We start from the raw sequence: 18,206 nt of genomic DNA, 5'->3' as shown, positions 1-18,206 counted from the left end.
TATTGAAAAAAATCTTACCCAACAATTGCCACTACTTCACTTATTTATCCCACAATACTTTACAATTACGACAAGCATATAGGTAGATGGATAGATCGGTGGTGACTAGTGGTAGAAAAGACATCAGACTGGAAGGTCACTGGTTTGAGGCAATGGACTGACATACCTGGATATGGACCAGACCTGGAACTGCTGAAGTCCAGGAGGACACTGTCCAAGTGCCCCTGAGCCAGGCACCTTACTCCCCCAACATCTGCTCCCCGGGTGCCGTCCTTGTCTGCCCACTGCTCGTGTGTGTTCAGGGTCCACGTGTTGTGTCCTGCTGTTTTGGGTAGCAGAGGACAGATGTCCCCCATTTGCATGTAGTGTGTCTGTGCACGTGTGTGGGACCAATAAAGGAATCTAATAGAAAGATAGAAACTACATGGGGGCACTTATTTCTTGAGCAGTTTTTAACTTTACTAATCGGGGAGCAGTTCTTCGCACGTTCCATTATATTTAATAAACTGATTTTTATGTGAAATCTTAATATTTTTATGTGAAATCTTAATTTAAAACATTGATATGACTGTTAAATACAGGTATAGGAGTCACAACTACCATATTTCCCTCTGAACTGGGTCGGAGTAGAGGTATAAAGCACCAGAACATTTTAATCTTCCTGCACAACACTTGCAGTTGTTCTGGACTGTGTTCATTTTCCACCACTAACTAGTTTTCTGTCCTGGTTTCCTCTTGGATCTGTTTGACTCTTTTCTTGACAGATTTTTGAACGTTTAACACGTGACCACTGAACTGAAAGGACCTGAGAGCATGATCCACCACCATGAGACAGAGGCCTGTGAGCTGGTGACTGGGTGTCTCAGTGTGCCCTTTAATTTACTGTTAAATTGCATCATGATTCATTTACCATCAATTCTCCCTCAGTCAGACACGTTAGGAATGACCTCACCACGCAGTAATGACAACACAACAACAGGCTGCGACACAAAGAGCAACACATGTGCTGTATCTCCGTGATGCTGGTTTAACGCAGGTCTCACTGGATTGGGTTACACACTGTGTCATATATTTACATTCGATTGAACACGAATAATCACACAAATTGCTCTCGGATGAAATTAAATTGTTTCTGTGATGTGCTTTACTTTATGCTACTGTGCATCCCTGCGGAGTTTTAATCTACAAGCACATGCATAATTGTTTATTTATCTGTTACATCACACTTCGAGTTTACAATTTTTTTTTGTTGATTTTACCCTTTAAAATATGAAACAAAAACCGTGACTTCCCTTCTAAGCGAACGTGGGCTGGAAGCTCGAAGAGGAAATTACAGCGTGACGTTTTAGTTTTCTTTTTGCTGCTGCTCCGGCCCGAGGAGGAGGAGGAGGGAATCCCCCGAGGGAGCATATAAATCTGTCCGGTAAGAAGGTGGCGGCACAACTGAATCCTGCTGATTTACCGGGCTCCACCGCAGATCTCTATCTCGAGCACAGACAATGGCCAACTTCCATCTCTGTAAGTCACGGGCCGCAGTGCGCCGTCTTCCTTTGTTAAAATGTTTTAACCTCAGCCTGCAGCATGGTGTGCAGGAGGATCCCACTGGTTTTAATATTCTCACCAATGACACCAGTGTGTTGCTGCTTGTCCCTCAGACCTCGCCGGCTGCGCGCTGCTGCTGACGCTCGGGTGGCCCTCATCCACAGGACTCCCGCTGCGCACGGACAATTACGCACAGAGTGCGCCGCTCTTCAGGGGCCTCCTGGAGAACATCAAGCGCCTGGCCAACGTGAGTACAAGTCGCTGAGACGTGGTGATGCAGAACCACCGAAATCTGCCTTTTTACTTCCAATGAATTCCTTTATGTTGTTCCGTCAGAGTACCGTATGCTATGGCATCCTATCGGATAACGTGGTGATGAGGACAGCTGAGACACCCCTCGCCTGCGCGCCCACTCTCACTGAGGTGTGTTCATTTACCATCCATTGTTGTGATTCTAATTATTGTAAATCTATGAATAATTGTAAATCCCAACTCAACCCTGACTTGTCTCCGCTTTTCTTCCAAGGAAAATATAAATCCTGTAGCTTTTTGTGCATATTTTAACTGAAATGATGATTCAATGATTCTCGGGGGGGGGGGGGGGGGGGGGGGGGTTCATGGGGAAACAGCCTGATAATTGAAGCGTTAACTAACTTTTACTCTGTGGTTGCACTTGTAATGATTGACCTGAACGCTCCAGAGACGCCACAGGGCACCAGACGTGAAAATCAAATTCTCCAACAAACTGCTCATGTTTCAAACGTGTCTTCCTACTCACAGAACCCAGGCTGCATGATGCAAAGAAATTCATCCTTTAGTAAGGTGTGTGGTGGTTTCTATTTCTTTTTTAATGCCTTTTTTAAAATGATCAGACTTCGTTTGTATGTTATAAATTAGAATTTAAAGCCGACACGTGACTGGTGGAACTTTCTCTTGTCTTGACAGAGTGAATGTTTGAGCAACATCATGAAGGACCTGGTTTACTACGAAGCTGCTATTAGCTCTTACCTCAAGACCCCGCTCAGAAGTCCTGAAGAAGAAGAGGCACTTCTGAGACCGACTTTGGAAATAATAAAGAGCTTGAAGGTGTGTTTATCATGCATGTGTATTAGGGGTAAACACACAAAAACAGAAACAGATAGAGAATCTCCTGGGAAATAACATTTTCATGTTGCCTGACGAAATCTTCCTTTAAACAGAACTGCTCCCTCATGCCGAATGAAGAGAATGACTCCTCAGAGGTAATTTTCCATTGCTTCTTGTTGTTGTTTGTTCCCCATTTACTCTAAAGTCTTTCAAAGGAAGACAAAAAACCTTCCTGGTTCATCAAGGAAATTCAGGTCTTCTTCGTGCAGACCTGCAGGTGGTTATCGTGTCCTACTGTTGTCTTTCAGAAGGACGCTGCCCAGATGTGGAGGGGAAACATCTACAATAACAGACTGAAGATGTGCAAGATGGTGAAAGGCTTCTATGTCCGAACCATCACCATCAACCGAGCTGTGGGCTACATCACCTCAGGAGACCACATGAAGTAACCAACCTGCAGCCTCATCTTCATCACCATCATCCTTCCAATCAGTGCCACAGAATCTCCTTTAAATCATCACAACTTCACAACATCTCCTTGATCTTTCACTACCACCACTTGTACCTACAACTACTGACCAAGTAGTTCTCCACACTGCACACGCTGCACCACTGTCTGCATGGTTACAGCTCAGGCATAAGCTAAGCTGACTCGATACCAGCCCCTTCTCCCAGTGAGAACTGAAAGAGTCAGCCTGTTGCTAAGGTTAGCAGTGGAGGCCATGTTGGCCTTTTTACACATATGAATGTATTCCAATATTTGGTGTATCGTGTCTATTTATCTTTTTATGAATGTATTTATTAAGTCTATTTATTTGATGGCCTGTGATGTTATTTATTGAAATTTATAATAAAGTATTTATTGGTATCATGCTCTGTAGTGGAAGGGATTATTTTTCTTTTTTTATGAAAGTGGAACTGACACTGTTCGAACGAGAGTTCATTCCGCCGCCAAGTCCCAAAGTGATACACTTAAATTCACCAGGTCCTGATTTTCTATTTGATCTGCACAAATCTGCACACACTCGAAACTATCAGTCGCCTAAACATGTCTTTTCATTAAGATCGATGAATTGTTATGTGAGAAAACCTTTATTTCAAAAGTATTTAATGGACACAGACCTGATAGACAACAATTGATTGGATTGTTGGTTGGAACCCTGTTTTCTGTAAGTAAACATTACTAAATAATATCAGCATTACAGAGGCCAAATCTGTAGTTTTTCCAATATAGCACTGAGATATTAGGAAAGGGTGTAACTTACAAATCTCTAATGTTTTTCACCTAGTGGTTAGTAAATTTAACTGAAATATTTTGGGGTATTTTTATGCTTAGTTTTAATTCCTACATCTATGAAATGAGCCAAGAAAAGTAGATTCAAACTAAAGGAATATTGCCTGGCCCTAACTCACATAGGTACAATACATGACCCCAGAGCCCAAATGGGTTGTTTGTGTTTTTTACATTATACATTTTGTACAACACGTAAAAAATACGAAAATAAGAGATGTGAATCTGAGTCTCAGGAAAGCAGTAACAGTTTCACAATTCAAGTTTGACAAACAATAACTGAGCTTTCTTTCAACTCCATTTTAAGAGTTAGATAACAGATAAAAAAACATGAACAGGTAGAAAAACAGACTTACAAAATAAATCACAGGTTTGAAAAAGTTGGTAAAAAAACAAAGATATGTACAGGACACATTGTGCACAAATATAAAACATAAGATAAAACACACAAATTAGTTCAGTAATTCAGTCCGCAATGCTGTGGACAACAGACAGTAAATAAAGATGGACAACATGACAGCTGCCAAACAGTGAAGCCAAACTGTCTCGATCGCCACCTGGTGGCTGAAATAATAGGTCTTGAACCAGCTTCCTCCTTGTTAGTGGATGGGACAAGGAGTCAACTAAGAAGTTAAAGTACACGTCAAATAATTATTATAGGTTTTGTTTTTTATGTTATTATTTGATGTTATAAAATTAGCTGAAACATCATGATTGACAGCTTAGACTGACTAACAATTGGTATCTGCCAGACCACATTAGAACCGTGTTCATATTTGGGTTATTTAAGCTTATTTTCAAGTGTGGGAGGAAGTGGAGAGACGTTGTCCATCGATATAAACAGTCTATCTATGCCTTGGACGGTCACATGTACGTTCATGTGATGCAATGCCTAATCGTTTTATAAAAAGTACAGAAATCTTGCATTCAAAATTGAAACAAAATACACAAATTGGATTTTCCTGATTTTTGCAGTTAAGACACTGCAGCACCAACATTTACATCAGTTCCTAGCTACACAATTAGCTGCTAAATATCTCAATGACCTTTTACCTGAAAACACGCTTCCTCTACTGGTCATTTTAGAACCTCACAATGCTCAGCATCAAATTCTGGCCTTTAGCTAAGGCTCGTCTATTCTGTTTTTACAATCAAAGGACTACGTTTGAAGAAAATGAAGGAAAATGCCTGAACGAATTGAAGACTAAAAACTCATCGCATAGTTCCACATTCAGAAATATGTCCAAAAGAGAAACACAGTGAGGGAAGAGCTGATGTTTGGTCAAGAGGTCGACTCTGCGTCGCTGTGTCCCTGAGATCCTTTCTCCTCTGTGATGCCAGAGGAACAGATCAGTCCACTTAGCTCAAATCCCTTTTTCACTTCGCTGCTTGGTTGTTCATCATATCTGGAAGTAGAAGAATAATAATCACCCGTCTTTCCCACTGCCGGATTGAATTATAATCACAGAAACACAAAAAGGGCAGTTTATTACCTTGCAGTGTCTGGCGGACCTCGTTTGGTAAGTCGTCCAGGTCCTCCACGCTGTTATACAGGTGGTTCGCCGTGGCCTCTCCCGGCCGCCTCCTGCTCTTCCACTCCACCAGCATCTTCAGCTTCTGCATGGTCACGTCACTCTTCTCCGCTGCCTGGATATCGTCCAGGTCCCTTGAGTTCAAGTCCAGATAGATGGCCACCTGCTTCCACTCCTTCCCGAGCCGCTTGGCCACCAGCAGGAGCTGCTTCTCGGACATGTCCTGGCACTGAGTCATCGCTGTCTTCACTCCATCTGGAAGAGGACACGCAACACACACACACACAGGTCCTTCATTTCAGTAAAGTTTTCCACAGAACTTTGCAGAGGGAAAAGTTGAGGTGTGGACTGGTTTTCTCTTGAGCTGACTTGGGGAAATTACAATGGAATGTGGTGACAATAAAGTCATAACAAAGTTGTGCCTTAAGCTCTTCTCAGATCAGTAGTTTACACATTTAGCAGGAAGTTACCGGACTCATCCTGCCACCGAGGCCTTTTCATGGCTGATTCTTCTTCGGAGGGGCTGCTGCTCCTCTGTCTGCCTGTGTCAAACAACAATGAGTTGAGTCAAGCTGCAGCAGCTGAAAGACAGACTGTGATGGAAAAGTTTGGTCTAGTTAAAAAGAAGAAATAAACTTACTGCTTGTCCTCTTCCGTGGCTTCTTTTCGGTGTTATCCACACAATCACCTGAGTAAAGAGCAAAAGATTGAACATCAGTAGCTTTAACATAGAAAAATGTGTGATGTTTTAAAATACTCTGTCCTCAACACCTAGAGGGTTTTAACGTGTCGGACTAAATGCACTGGTACCTTCTCGGATGGTGGCGGACCACACTGTCTCCTCAGACTCGATCTCTATAAGAGACAATTTAAACGGAGGCGGCTGCTCGAAGAAAGCTTCAAAGTAGCCTTTCATTTTGGTCACTGCCAGGGTGAACTTCAAATCCTGCACAGAGAAACAAACACAATGTAACTGTGCAGCCGCCGCTTTACAAAAAATAACACTGAGTATTTTTGCATTAGCAAATCGTACTAACCTGAGGTTTGATGTCCCCCTCCGGCTCGCTCAGGAGACGATACGTCCTCTCGTCCAGCTTACACGTGGGCGGCTTCTCTATCTGACTGTAACGTTTCTTGTAGCAGCGCACTTGTTTGGACACATCCTGAAAATCACCAGGACAAAGGAGGAAGGACAAGACGAAGCATGAGATAGGTCGGTTGTTCACGGACAATGAGTAGGCTGGTGTTAACATTCAGTAGAAAGAAGCACAGAGTCAGAGCAGTTCAGCTGTGGTCAGTGATGACACTTGAGTCGGGGAAAGGGGACAAACTAGGGCCAGGTTACGATAAATGTTGGACGGTTGGTCACCAGCTGCATCCTCCTAAACGATCACACGACCACAATCATACTTCCTTAGTGTATTAAGATTGAAGCCTCTTGTCATAGCTGTCAAAGTTACGTAATGCATTTACAGTAATACCCACACTCCAGGCATCAATGCCGATACATACCACAGTCAACAAAGGCCATTCTTAAAATAAAACTAACAAATTACTATAAGCTGCATCACAGGGGACGAATGATGTCATTGACAGCGAGTCACAGATCGATCACCAGATGCAGAAATTTCTGATTATTCGACTTTATATCTTTATATATGTATATGCATTTGAACATCCTGTATATCCTCATCACAACAAACTGATGTCATCGTATTACCCAAACCTGGAAACCTGGTTTCGTGTGATAGCATCAAAGAGAGCGAAGACACAAAAACAAACGAGAAGTGAAAGTCGTGTTCTGACTGTGACTCTTCATATTTTTCAGTCTCTCTATAGTTGAGGCATTTTGCTGGAGTTTTATCCAGTGAGAAGTTGCTTTATATCAAAGTCATAATTGGAAAATTTAGGGAGACTCTGTCATTGGTCCCATGAATGGAATATTTACTTTTTGCTTTGTTTGTCCACAGTAGTTTTTTTTTTGCAAGGGAAAAATTGAAAGACACATAATATGATGATTGAAAGTGAAAAGTTATGAGAAGGTTCCCACACTGACAAATGAAACTTGCCTGACTCATATTATTCTGAATGGTGTAGTTCACCCAAAAATTGTAATCACTCATTTATCTACTCACCACTGTGCCGATGAAGAGGTAGGTCACGTGTTTGAGTCCACAAAAACACTTTTGAGTTTTTTTTGGGCCGAGAGGGAAACACTTCACCCGCCCCTCCATCGGCATAGGGGATAATGAGTGAACTTTCATTTTTGGGTGAACTACCCCTTTAAGACTCTGTATCTCTATGCTCAATGTTAGATACAGAAACAGACAGACGTGTTTCACTGTACTCTGTTTTATTTCATCCAAATCTGTGGATGTCTTCTGAAAGCTGACAGCTGGGGGGCAGTGTAGCCAGTAATTCAAGTGAAATGTGAGGACGATGGCAGAACTTTTTGAGAAGAGACTTTGCCAGTTGGTAAAAAAACAACAAGCATGTACATGATGTTACTCCGCTCGACCACTGGGCCAAACGGCCACTTTTAAGAGGGTCAATTTCACAACCTCGGTCTCAGGCGCCATGTTTGTGGTTGACAATGACGATTTACTTAATCTGAAACAAATGCATTCACAATCATATTCTTAATCTTTAATTAACATATCAGTCCTTTTCTTACACAAAGGCAGCATACATGACTTCAGAAACACTTACGGTGATGTCTGAGCGGCTGTTGGTGGCCAGGTAGATGTGGAAGCTGTAGTTGTTGTTGTTGCAGTCGCCGCCCAGCTGCTTGTAGACCAGGACCACGCCGTGGTGCTCCACAGGCTGGCTCGTCTGGATGATGGGACCCACGGGGGACAGGGACGTGACGTTCCATTTCACGTGGCTGCCCGAGTGGTCCACTGTCGGCTCAATGAGTGGACGGTTGTTCTTTATGTGCAGGACGCTGAAAGTCATCTCATTTTCTGGATCTGTGTGAAGATGGTTTTATAAGAAGAGATAATTATACTCATTACTATGAACTGTTTTTTGTGAAAAGGCCCTGATATGGGTCATATCTTAATTAATCCAGAATTCACAGTTCATTTTTATATCAAAATCCAATTTAAAAGTAAGTGCTGATGTTATATTTTTAATTTAAAGGGAAAGATAAATAATTTCTTATTCGAATCATCATTAACTCCATTTCACGGGCCAGGGAGACGTCATGGAGGAGGGAAATCTCAATGAACAATCAAACACAGGTCTCAAATTCTCATCATAGGCCCGAGAAAACCATCATGTTCTCACCAGCGAGGCAGACAGAGTGGGGGAACTGGATGGACTTGAGGACGGACGCATCCTTGTTGACCGTGTCCACGTTGAAGATGGGTCCCGCGTATTTCCAGGAGTCGCGGAGGAAGGCGCCAAACTTGGACCAGGACAAGACCGAGTACCTGACGAGGACCCGCTCCGAGGCCTCGAACACCAGGCCGGTGACCGAGCACTCGTACGTCCCCTCGTCTTCCAGCTGCACCCTAGAAACACAGCGAATCAGTGAGGACGCACAGAAAGCGAAGGCGGCACGGAGATGCAGCGCGGCACTCACTGTAATCGTCCCTTGGAGATCCTCCTGGGGGTGACCAGCTCATTGCCATGGCTCTGTTTAAACACAACAACACAGCTTGTTCATTATGTTTTGCAAAAGACGAGTAAAATGCAAATGCAGAGGGAAGGTGAGGGGGCTTATCCAAGTTCCTCAAGGTTGTTAATTACATCTATACAAGTTTAATCAAGAGCATTCAGGCAAACACGACATTTAAAATCAGCTCATTTTGCTACAGAGACGTTTGGTTTCTCTGCTCACCTGTTGGATGGCTTTGCATTTTTCACAGCATATTTTGATCCTCTCATCTGTCAAATAGCACGACAACACATTAGGTTTTATTCAACAGGACGGTTGCTGCTGTCTCTGGTGCATCAGTTCTGATCCGCTCACCTTTCCCATTTGAAACCTCCGCTCCGGGTCCATCAGCTGACTCTAAAACAGGGAGAGTAAAGAATTAGAATTAGAAATCCTGAGGTACACCCTCACCAAACTTTTAACATCAAGAGCCAGCTGTTTTGCTGGGAGTGAGGGTGGAGCGCTCCCAGTCACATCCAGTTCTGTGTTTAATAAAAGGCCGGCAGAGTCCTCCATTTAATTAACTCATATGGCTGCAATTAAGATGTGGTTATGGCTGTAGTTCAATGAGTTACCACTAAAGGCAACTATGACAACAAGCCGACGTGGCGCTCCAGATGTAAACAAACCGCTTGAAAAGAGACTTTTTATGATTTATCAGGGTTTTTTTCCTCTAGTTTTTAGTTTATGTATAAGTTTTGCAGAGTTAAAGCCTCTTTACGGGAGAGAAAACGATGATCCTGAAAACCCCCCGTCAGTAGTCCAATACTTCGGCATCATTGTGATGTCATAGCATAATGCCAAAATGTCCACCTAGTCTGTCCACCATGAATCAGACACGGCCCCTACGAAAGCCGGGTAAAGCAAAAAGGCCGACATTTTCTACACACATTAGAAGCGGTTGACCAATCACAGAAGAGTGGGACAGCTGGCCAATCACAGGCGACTGTGTTTTACCAGGAGGGGAGCCTTAAAGAAACAGGAGCTAAAACCAAGTGTTTCAGACAGAGGCTGAAAAGATGAGCTACAGCAATGGACATTTTGAGGAAAGTTATGTTTTCTGAACATAAGACTATTAAAAAATCTTCGCGTAATAACACCAATTAAAATTCTAGACCCGAAAATAAGCATAAAAAGCAGACTGATTGCTTGGTCTAAACAAGGCAGGTAATGATAATTTAAAGAGATGAACTGTCTCACCTCGTTGAGACTCCTCTGCCTCGAGTTCTTCAGTTTCTAAAAAAAACACGGCAGAGACTAATTTAGTGAAACTGTTGGAAAAACGTTAATTTCTAAATCTTTTTCAAAATATATATTGTTTTACCTTCTTCGCCTCCATCCTTCACAGCAGAGCCTTCTGGTAAAAGTTAGAAAACAGAAAGAAAGGGGGGTGATGACCAAAGAAATTACAGGAGTAGTTCAACATTTAGTGAAAAGTGCTTCTTTGCTTTAGAGAACTACAAAATAGAACCACGCCAACTTTCAGCAAGGAAGCTGATAATCATATTTCCAATCAAATTGGAAGTTATTCCATTAAGACATGATGTGTCAAATTAGGTTGAACTGTTTCCCTCACCAGAGTCCCCCCCCTCCTCTTCATCCTCATCATCCTCCTCGGAGCTCTCCTCAGTGGATGTTCCTGCGTTCTCTGTTCGATAAATAATATGTTTAGTTATAAACAAAGGAAATAAATGCATCAGCTTTTCTGCAAATGACTCAAATTTCTCGAGTTATGTGGCAAAGGTGAAATGTTTTGGTGAGATATTCGTGCTCACCTGAACTACTGCTGTCACTTTCTGCCAGAGGATCTGCAACGGATCAGCAAATGGTTTGAGGTTAGTCCTGTTTAGTCTTTAAAATCAGTGGAATTAATGTCAAAATCCATCTATTTAATCACTACCATCAATTTATGATTATTACCTCCAACAAGGAGGTTTGTTTGTCAGGAGGATTATGTAAAAAGTACTGAACAGATTTCCTTGGAAGGATTGGCCGAGAAAGAACACCGGGCAGGGATTTGCACAGAGGGCTTTTTTACATCTCAACCAATTTCCCAGGGAATAACCACGAATGTTGGTGAAAAAAACAATAGACATGATAGAATTTTTTTCATGATCTGCCTTGTTTTGTAGGCTTAGCATGAGTGACAGGGGGATGCTAGGCCTTTGCAGAGTTATGCACTTTACTGAGAATTCTGGTTAAATCCATCAAGGAGGTTAGATTTTCACCTGCATTTGTTAGTTTGTTAGTCTGATACTTTGGATTCCACCAAATCGACTGGACACTCGACTGGTGAAGATCTGGACCAGGGGGGTGGATCCAGGAATGCTTTCCCTTTCATAAACATTGGAAATATGGCATTTTCCCAAATTGTCCCTGATTTCTCAGAGAATTCATGGATCTTGATGAAACAAACAATCTTAGGGCCATTAGTCTTTGCAGAGGTAAGCACTCACTTATCACCATTTTAGTCAACACTTGTTAGAATAACCAGATAACAGATAAAAGAACCACGGTATCATAAGAGGTACGGCATTACTTTGAAAGCTTTGATAACAGTTAGCACAGTTAATGAATGAACAATTATGTGGTTCAGGGGGAGTAAAGCTTTTCATTGTCTCATGTTGATTCAACCTGAATGAGAACAATAACTCTGCCATAAAAACATGATAATGCACCTGATAAGAAACATATTCACACTCTACACTACACTCAAAACCTTCTACTGCTTTCACTTGTATGATTGTGTACTATTTGTTTTTTCAAAGTTTTTGGTCTTTTTGATCATTAAGAAACACCCCCCACCACTTTTCACATATCCATCATTCCTGAGCAGCTGAACTGTGGCACCATGTGAAGCAGCCTGTGGTAAGTGCCATGCATTAACATCCTGGCACATTCATACAGATGGGTCCAGAGGAGCTGCAGCTACTCCTCTCTTCCCAGCAGTGAAGGTCTGCAGACCGGGCCATCTGGCAAAGTGCCTGGCCGACTAATGGATGGAACCCGTCCTCCCTGGCCCACAGAGTTTTATCTTAGACTAACAAGCAGATGCTGCCATCGCCGTTCCACTCGCAGCACCGCCCTCATTCATCTCTCCCCTCCACTCCGCTCGATCGGTCCGCTTCACCTCTCCCTGCACTCGCTCTCCCCCCATTTCTCTCCCCTTGTCCTCATATGCCTCCCACAGCCAATCTCCTCCTCTGCTACTGCTGCCGCTGCCTCACAGCTGAGCCAGCAGGCACCGCTCTTCACTCTGGCACGGTGGCTGCCCTCCATCAGACTGACAAACAAGGTGGCGAGCAAAGCTCCCACGCATATACACACACATGCATTTGCAACCACACGCTCACTTATTTACAGCGTTAAAAAGTTTGGCTGCTTGGATGGGTGTTGACTGCCATCTGCTGGCCCTAAATCACAGTAACACCAAGAGCCTGAATATGTTGACTGGGCGACATGGCCAAAAATCGACAAGGTAAAAGTTTTCATATGGGTCGACATAGAAAATGATCATGATAGAAGTCACGCTACTATTTTCTTTTATCTCATTTTACTCCTGAGTGGGGGTTATGGTTTCTAACGCTTAATAATGAGCAAAAAGTGACAAATGTGAGGTAGATCAAGAATGTGTTATATCTCCAGAATGCATAAGCAATTAATTGATATACAGTACATCAGCTTTTAGTCCTATTCATGAAATATTGTGATGATTATTGATATTTTTTCATTACATATTTTAACAGTTTCGAAAGAAAATGTTCAGGTTGGCACAAAATGGGGTTACAAGATCACTGAAAAGAGATCCTAATGAGTTCCAGACAGTGTGGTATACAAGTTTTAAATTAAGATTTAGATCTGACATATTTTTATCTTTACTGGCAGCAGCTTGACTTGATGTATCAACATCAAGTCAAAGTGCAGCACTCCTAATCATCACCAGTTGCAAATGTCTGTCTATTATAACCAGCTCGACAAGTTTGTATTTGACACTTTATTAAAAAAAAATTCTGGATCTAGCTCACAAGCCCTGCGTCTGAAAATACAAATTGAATATTACATAAACGCAAACTTGGGCCAACAGGTAACCGCGTGACTGTGCCTAAAGGCAAATGATATGGAAATCAGGAGAGCAGATGATGACGAGAGGAAAGTGGAAAGGGAAAAATTCCACAAACTAGAATGGCTCTCAGAAGGACCTCCGAGGCCCAACAGTCCCTCTAACCTGCACTAAATTACAAACACTACATGTTTGACCTAGTACCACCTAGATCCATGAATTACTCTCAGGGGAAATTGTTGAAAACGTCAAAACTATCTCACAATGTTAAATGTTGTTGTTATCCGACCAGTAGTTTTTGTGTAATGCTGCTACAAACAGGTTATAAGAAGAGGGGAATGGAAACTTTCTACATGTTAAAACGCTGCCAGGACAAAGCACAGTCACTGTATAAAAGAACAATGTGTAGACCCACATGTGCTAAGTGAGGAAGTCAAAGGAGAGAGGGAAACCAGCAGCAGGTGGGAGGGAGAGAAAGAGAGAATGAAAATGGGTTACTGTTTACCTTTGTTTTCGGGGGCGGGGATATCTCCGTCCCTGCAGGGCAGAAGAGCCAGAGTTCAGACAAATATAAATCACATTACAAGACGTGTGCCAGGGACGTGGGGTGAAAGTTATGGAATTTAGAGTTGGACAGTGACGGCTGTTAAAGTTGTGCAGCTGCAGCCTCGACCACTTCTGCTTTTTGAACAAACAGGAAACGTGCGCAAGCTGCCTGCATCTCACTTTCTCACACTTACCACAGCAGCTCGCCCTGCTGAATGATAGATTCACCTTCCCACCAAAACTCCCGCTCTGACCCACTTTCTGAGCAGCGGCGATGATGCAGGAAGTCAGACGTGGAAAGATACTGTGAACAGCTTCTATGACTGAGAGCCAGACACGGCAGGAGGGTTGGATTACTAATATATTTTACCTATATTCAGTGGTCATGTTGTGATGAAATGAGTGTATAGTGTCATTTGGCAAGATATTGGTTGTAAACTATTATTAAACTATCAGTATGTGCAACGGAACGGTTTATTTCACAGTGAACATCAATTTGGATATTCTTCATATGACTATAGAACATTTGCCATATAATACTCTTGTTGTATTGTTCATATTATAGAAAGATAAAGGGTTAACTCTATTGCTCCTCAGGGGGGAAACTTTGTCAACGTAGAACAGAAAAACACAAAACATCGACAGTAACATAGAGACACGATATAAAAAAACATCACCTCTACAGTCATCAACACCAGGCCGAGCCACAGAGGATGGACATAGTTCCATAACAACAGCAAGAGAATAAACAGAAGTCAGACCTACAAAAAACCACATCAGATCCAGTTCCACTTCAGTCGATCCATTAGACTGCAGACAAATCATATGCAAAGTAATCGCTGCAAACACTGAATGAATAATAAACCTAGAAAAAGCAGCTGCGGGTACAAAAGACCTTCTGTTCTATTATATCGCGATGTTTCTGCCCTGCACAGCAGACATCGAGTTCTTCCCGACTACTCAGCCCTCTGAATCTTTGGATTAGTACATAACTTGAATATCCAGAGGTGTAATTTATCAAACAAACAATGAGACGAGTCCAACACGCAGCATTTCTGATGTTTTGTCTGATCAAAGGACTGGAGCAATCTGTTGACGCAGTCTGAGCGTGAGGCAACACGCCTGAGATCCATCCGGGGTAAAAAAAAAAAGGGGAAAAAAGCCTGAGGCCCAACCCCACTAGATGAACGGGTTCACCTCCAGCAGCCTTGAAAAAATATGTCACCTAACACCTTGCTCCTTTTCCTGTTTCGCTCCCTGAATTGTTTAACTGGGGGATCAAAGCAGAATGAGGTATCAGAGAATTGGAATCATTAAGTCTGGTCTTTCATTGGGCGTCTGTTGAACGTGATAAGGCGCTGTGGTTTTCCTTTGTGCTCAAACATCTGTCCAGGAAACAGCGTTTTTTTCTTCTCTCCAAGGTCACCTCGGCGGCGGCTCTGCCAGACACCACAACAACACCGAGGCTCATCGGTCGCCATGGCACTCATCTATCGCTCTGAGCAAAGTTTGCTTTCTCTCACACGTTCTCTGTTCTCACTCAGCTCTGCCGCCCTCCTACGAAAACACGCGCGATAAGGGAATCCTCTGTGAGGTTCTTGGGTTCGTGTCTGGTTTCAAGATAAAGGCCTCAACCCTCAAACTGTGCCTTCTAGGACATCCCAAACAAACAGTGCAGAGGGGGGGGGGGGGCATCTGTTTGTAGATAAACAACGGCCAGTTAGTCATCAACATTGAACCTCGCAGTTTTCAAAATGATGCTCACCATACATCGACCTGTATTCAAACGATATCCTGTCAGAGCCACTGCTTCTCAAATAAAGTTTTCCTAAAGTTCAAACTACTTACACAGACATTAACTTCTAACTTTATGGAACATTGTCATATGCAGTGTTACGCTGTTTGCAAACGACTGGGTTACAGTTTACAATCAGGGACTTTTCCAGTCCTCATGAGGTGAATGATACCCGGGCGACAACACAATAGTAGCCACAGCGGTGAATGAGTCTCGCTATCACATAACCTGTCTGTGGTCCCAATATACAACAGATAATAAATATTGCATGGCTATAAAAGAGCTTGGTAGGAAGAATAGAACCTGTTGAACGTCTTTTTTAATACCATCAACCATTATGATCTACTGAGCAGAACGTTTTATGTTTACATTAGTTACATTAGCCATGTTTTGTCCAGTGTATGATAACATAACATCGACTTTAACAGATATGGGAATTCTTCATCCATAAGGAGTTTTGTCTTTGTCTCATATCTATTGAGAAGGTTTTTTTCACCTACATTTTGTCTTTAAATGGTTAGGATCTTTATTTATTAAATGGGGTTAGGGCAAGCTGCTGCTCCAGTGCCACACAGTCATAGAGCGAGGGAAGTAGAGACTGTTGAGTTGTTTGTTTGACTTCAGAGGAGATTTTAAACACTTTTATGAGGCTATATTAAGTCATGCAATATACAGTCCTAATTATGATTTACTGAGTAAAAAATGACTTATTGGGTCATTGTTTGGGTCGTTATTTCGAGATACAAAGTCAATATTTTAAGGAACTGATCAATTATTTGGAGATACTTATTCATCATATTGAGATGCTAAGTCATTATGATGAGGTACTAAGTCATTATGATGAGGTATTACAACATTAATTGCAGATACTCTCTTGAGAAAGGTTCTTATTATAATAACATACAGGTTTTTACTAGCAAAGTGGTGGCATTGTGTGTCCCTAACAGATAACAGATGTACCACCCTGCAACAACAGACTCTTCTTCACCACTTCCTGTGTTGACGCTGTATCCACGACGCATCGTGTCGTCCGTGCACAAAAAGCTAACAAACGCAAACCCTGACGTGCATCCCGAGGTTTTATCGATCCTTTTCAGAAAGTCTTACCCGTCCTCCAGGTGACACGCCGCTCCGCAGCTCGCCATCTCCGCCACCATCCCTCTCTCCGTCACCTCACTCCGTTACTCTTTCGGTTCGTCCTGCCCGGTGTGCGGCGGCGGCGGCGGCTGCGCGTAAAAGCACCTGAGAGACGATCTGCTCCGATCATGGACCGTCTGCGTCCTCGTTAAAGCGCTGCACAGGAACTGGTCCAGTGTTTACCATCCGAGTCCTCGTGGTTATAAACAATAAAGAAAAACTTCTTCAAATCACTTTTCCCGTCGCGCGCAACATCACTTCCTAAAAAACGAAGGATCTGGATTTGGGGAAAGGAAGCCGCTCGTGCACGGTTTCTAAAATCCAGCACAAGTCACTCAGGCATCGTGCAGCGCGGATGTGGATGTATTGTTTCCTTTCACAAACACAGCGCGCGGGTGGAAAGCGTCAGATGCATCGTAGATCTGCACATCACGGTGATGAGTAACTGCGCAGGGTTTGATGTGAGACACAGCTTTAAGGATCAGTGGTGCTGCGCAGCCGCGGCGCAGTGCTTGGATGCTCGTCGGTGACCGGTGGGCGGGGTTCAACCGTGCAACCTCCCGCCTCGATGTGGTCTGTGTAATGAGGAGCTGTGTTTACATTTACAATGAGACTGTGTCACAGAGTCCTTTATAACAGCAGAGACACAGAGGACAGTCAGGGATGAGGACATAGCCGGTGTCGGTCCTTGAGGCAGAAGTCAGCAGCATGTCTCCCCGTGGTGATGCTAACTGAGGACAAAGCTGAAACAAATTATTTAAAAGTTTTAAGTTGCAAAATAAAATATGATCCCCTGTTTGCATATTCATGATTTGACTCATCAAAGGAATATGGAAGGATGTATTATTTCAGTTAATTTATTGTAAAGGCGAGAGCAAATGGGAGATGGCGAGAAGCAGATGAGACTGGGATTCTGTTTACTCCGCTGGGAGGTTCTGCTTTAACCTGAGGGGTTTCTCTCAGTGGCACGTTTCTCTCTCTCCCACGCAGAGAAGGAGCCGCCAGCTCTCCACACTGCAACTAGGCCACTTTGAGCGGGAAAACGTGCTGAATTACCAAGCTGCATTATAGCAAGACACCAGCAGGGGTCGCACCAGACAACAAAATTGACCAACTCAACAGCAACAGTAGGCCTCTGCTAAATATCCATGTATCCGGAGACCATGGACCTGAGATTCAGACTATCTTCATGTATTTGACTGATCAGATGGTCAGTGTATCACATGGTTCAAATTAAATGTTTAATGAATCATAGATGGGCCGGTACATATCCATGCCATAAGCTCAGTGTCCAGCAGAGAGAAAGAGAGATGAGGGAGGGAGGGAGAGCTCTCTGTGAGTGTCTGAGATGTCCAGTGGGAGGAATGAGCGAGGGATCAAGGGCTTTCCTATTGATCTTCCACTCATTGATCTGTTCCCTTTCTCCTCTCTCCATCCACCTGTCCAACTTTCACGGATGGATGTGCAGTTTGCAGGCAGTAGAGAGCAGAGAGGGAGGGAGGCCTCGGACTAACAGGAACATTATCCAAGTCTCAGAGTCTAAAGGGAGAGATCAG

At 43.1% G+C, this 18,206-nt stretch overlaps 2 protein-coding genes across 3 annotated transcripts; one reads left to right on the top strand and one right to left on the bottom strand.

Moving 5' to 3' along the window:
• The first annotated feature begins 1,499 nt into the window (after positions 1 to 1,499).
• On the top strand, positions 1,500 to 3,369 carry il12a (interleukin 12a). The gene is made up of 7 exons (XM_062386841.1): positions 1,500 to 1,518; positions 1,656 to 1,789; positions 1,879 to 1,965; positions 2,323 to 2,364; positions 2,488 to 2,628; positions 2,742 to 2,783; positions 2,937 to 3,369. The coding sequence occupies exons 1-7, from the start codon at positions 1,500 to 1,502 to the stop codon at positions 3,075 to 3,077; spliced, it is 606 nt and encodes a 201-aa protein (XP_062242825.1). The 3' UTR covers positions 3,078 to 3,369.
• A 332-nt stretch (positions 3,370 to 3,701) lies between these two features.
• On the bottom strand, positions 3,702 to 17,015 carry si:dkeyp-97b10.3 (uncharacterized). 2 transcript variants are annotated; one of them, XM_062386585.1, is made up of 17 exons: positions 16,621 to 17,015; positions 13,678 to 13,709; positions 10,888 to 10,920; positions 10,689 to 10,760; positions 10,437 to 10,469; positions 10,313 to 10,348; positions 9,428 to 9,469; positions 9,296 to 9,342; positions 9,038 to 9,090; positions 8,740 to 8,966; positions 8,161 to 8,420; positions 6,489 to 6,614; positions 6,262 to 6,397; positions 6,092 to 6,139; positions 5,922 to 5,993; positions 5,413 to 5,706; positions 3,702 to 5,325 (listed from the first exon to the last, which is right to left on the bottom strand). In XM_062386585.1, the coding sequence occupies exons 1-17, from the start codon at positions 16,668 to 16,670 to the stop codon at positions 5,297 to 5,299; spliced, it is 1,590 nt and encodes a 529-aa protein (XP_062242569.1). In that variant the 5' UTR covers positions 16,671 to 17,015; the 3' UTR covers positions 3,702 to 5,296. The 2 variants fall into 2 exon arrangements, with proteins under 2 accessions (XP_062242569.1, XP_062242570.1); XM_062386586.1 differs by having other exon boundaries at positions 10,437 to 10,466.
• Positions 17,016 to 18,206: the final 1,191 nt, after the last annotated feature.

Source organism: Platichthys flesus, chromosome 4, assembly GCF_949316205.1.
Source record: "Platichthys flesus chromosome 4, fPlaFle2.1, whole genome shotgun sequence".
Taxonomy (NCBI): domain Eukaryota; kingdom Metazoa; phylum Chordata; class Actinopteri; order Pleuronectiformes; family Pleuronectidae; genus Platichthys; species Platichthys flesus.
This window is presented reverse-complemented; position numbering and strand designations above follow the sequence as displayed.